Genomic DNA, 2,928 nt, shown 5'->3' on the forward strand with positions numbered 1-2,928 from the left:
GACGAGGGCATCAATCAGCAGCACTGGGTTTCGTAGAGGTGGGGCAAAATCTTGAGGCAGGTTCTCCACCCTGTGTGGGGATACTGCTAGCATGGAGGGGGTGTGCCTGTTGAATTAAGTCTGGTCATTTGGTAGTGCTAAGCAAAAGGCAACCCAAGGCCCGTGCCTTTCCTGCTCCTCTGTCTATGTCCCTGGCCTAACACAGACTGCAGCAGGATTTTGGGTGCTCAGAGTGTCTCTAATTGCAGAGCACGGGATCCTGTAACCCACTGAGGAATCTTGTAGTGGATGGAGTTGTGAAATCATCATAGCTGATCCTGAGGTTTAGGCCCCCATGAAAGCGTTTGCTTCTCCAGCAGCCTTTCGGAAGTAGTTTGAGTCAGGAATATGTTGCCCAGGTACAGTTCAGCAGTATCCAAAGTCAGAGTAAACTCCTGGATCAAGTGGAGCGTCTTGACTGCATCTTCCTTCTCTTCATACAGGTCAGGGTAAATGGAGTGTTTCAGCCAATTCAGTGGTGCAAATTGTGACCTTCAAAGCTTTGCAGGTCAGATGGTTATATCCCTCTAGGGACATCTGCATATCCCTCTAGGGATCAGGCCTGGAAAATGCATTGATGTTGAATATTCAGACCTCTTTCAGATCATTGTAGCAATATTTGGATTAATATGGAGAACAGGCTTGTGTTTTCTGCATGATGCAGAGGAAATTTCTGCACATGAGATTTCACAAATATTTAAATATTAAAATATCTTAAATGTTCAATCAATTAAGCATGACTGAAGGTGTGCAGCATAAGCTGGTGGGATCCCATTAATGTCTTGCACTCCAGTAGAGGGACTGGGCCTGTAATCCCCTGTCTGGAGATGAATGGTTAGAGGTGTTTGTTCACTACGAATAGCTGCTGACAGTTGTAGAGAAAAAACATGGTTTACTGTTTGTGGATTCAATCAGCTATTGGATAAAAGCACCAGAAAAGTCCTTCTGGAGCAGCTGATCTATACAGATGTTGGGTGAGCTGGAGCAAACTAACATGATGCATATTCTGGGCTTAGCTCAGGGGACACAGTGAGTTTAAAGTAAACTGCTGCTTTTTTGGTTTTCTTTTACATCTGTAAGCAGCCAATGTGTTTTGATTACAGAGAGGCATCTTCATGCCAGCACTTCTATTTTGTTGTTTGTTTGTTTTTTTTAAAAGGCCAAGATCCTTCAGCTGTATTAGGGCTCACGGAGTATTTGATTTGGTCACATTTGCATTGAGTGAGGTGGTAGCGTTAGTGAGCCTTGATCCAAGATAACTCTGTAACTGGAATTGTGCTTTAGTGCAGAGAATACACAGGAGGAGCTGCGGGAGTTCCAGGAAGGGAGCCGGGAGTATGAAGCAGAGCTGGAGACACAGCTGCAGCAAACGGAATCCAGAAATCGGGACCTTCTGTCAGAAAATAATCGCCTTCGAATGGAGCTGGAATCAATTAAGGTAAAGGGACAGCCGAGAGGAGAAGTCCTCTAAGAAGCATAGAACTCCACTAACAGTGATGCGCTGGTCATAATGACATAGATTGCCAAACCACAAAAATAATTTGCATCAATATCAAGAAAATAAGCAGTCAATTGCAAGGATCTCGGGACTAATGCTATTAGAGGTGCACCGATACATTGGTCCCGTATGGATTGGCACCGACTATAAGAAAAATTGACTGTATTGGCAATCAGCTTTTTTGGCTGAGTGGCCAATAACATGGGCGATTTAATGCCACGTGTGCTTGCAGCTGCAGTGCAGCACACGGGCAACCAGGAACCAAATCTCTATTGGTGCACGCCTAACTGCACTATAGTTCATACTGTCAGACTTCTTCTGTCTTCTCTCTATACAGTGCTCTTTTACAGGCTCAGGTAGTAAACCACAGCAATAAAAGATTGTCAGTAATCCAGAGGTAAATTCAGTTACACTGTGGTTCTGCACAGCACAATGATATTAGCTTGTTTAAACATGCGGTGGCTGTGATCACTGTATCTGTACATCTCATTGGTCTAGTGTAGTGGTGCTCAACCTTGTTGGCTGGGGGGTTGGATGGGCAGTGCCCAGTCCCTCTGCAGGCTGGGTCTGGTGGGGCCCGATCTGGCCGTAGAAAGGGGAAGGGTGCAGCCCTACCCTGATCCAGCTCTAGTGGAAGGGGGCTTGGTCTAGCCTTAACTTGGCCCCGCAGAGGGAAGGGTCATGACCCAGCCCTGCAGGAGATGGGGAGGAGGGCATGACCCAGCCCCAACCTGGCAGCCTGGAGGGAAGGGGGAATGGCCCGGCCTCATGGGGGAAAAGGGGACACAGCCTGGTTCCAACTCAGCTATGCAGAGGGAAGAGGATGTGGCCTGGCTACAATCTGGCCATGTGGGGAGAGGGTCACAGCCCAAATCCGGTCCATTCCACGGGGCTTAGGATTTTAGCAGCAGAGAGGATTGGGGGTATTAACTGCCACTGCTCCCACACCACCAAATTTCCCAACCTGTAGGGACCCATAAGCTGGATTCTAAGGCTCTGAGGGCCACATTTGGCCTCCAGGGTGGCGGCTGAGCACCCCTGGTCTAGTGGGTAGGACAGGGGCTGGGAATCAGACATGTATTCCATTAATACTGCATCTTAAAGTAGTCTCTAGCTGTCTTGGTGAGAGGGGAATTTAACCACTCAGCACTTGGTTCCTCCATCTGTGAATAACAAACTTGCACCTTCTGAAAAGTGCTTTTGAGGTCTATAAAGGAAAAGTGCTCATTTATAGCACTTCCAGGATACAGTCTCATTGAGGTGAAATTCTTTGAACAAAATCGGGAGGCAGTAATGGAAGAACATTACTTCCATTGATGGGACCCCACCAGACCCAGCCTGCAGTACAACGCGGACAAGTGCAGAGTGCTGCACCTAGGGTGCAAAAATAT

The 2,928-nt window shown here is 47.4% G+C and overlaps 1 protein-coding gene across 3 annotated transcripts in view; it reads left to right on the top strand.

The window, feature by feature from the left end:
- NDE1 (nudE neurodevelopment protein 1) overlaps positions 1 to 2,928 on the top strand; it is a 15,872-nt gene that overhangs the window by 454 nt on the left and 12,490 nt on the right. For 2 of the 3 annotated variants that reach the window (XM_019512822.1, XM_019512820.1), the window contains one exon: positions 1,324 to 1,477. In XM_019512822.1, coding sequence (XP_019368367.1) covers positions 1,324 to 1,477 — 154 coding nt within the window. The remainder of the gene's footprint in view (positions 1 to 1,323; positions 1,478 to 2,928) is intronic. The other variant, XM_019512821.1, reaches the window with a different exon arrangement.

The sequence above is a fragment of the Gavialis gangeticus genome, unplaced genomic scaffold (genome assembly GCF_001723915.1).
Source record: "Gavialis gangeticus isolate Ggan-Ray unplaced genomic scaffold, GavGan_comp1, whole genome shotgun sequence".
Lineage (NCBI taxonomy): Eukaryota > Metazoa > Chordata > Crocodylia > Gavialidae > Gavialis > Gavialis gangeticus.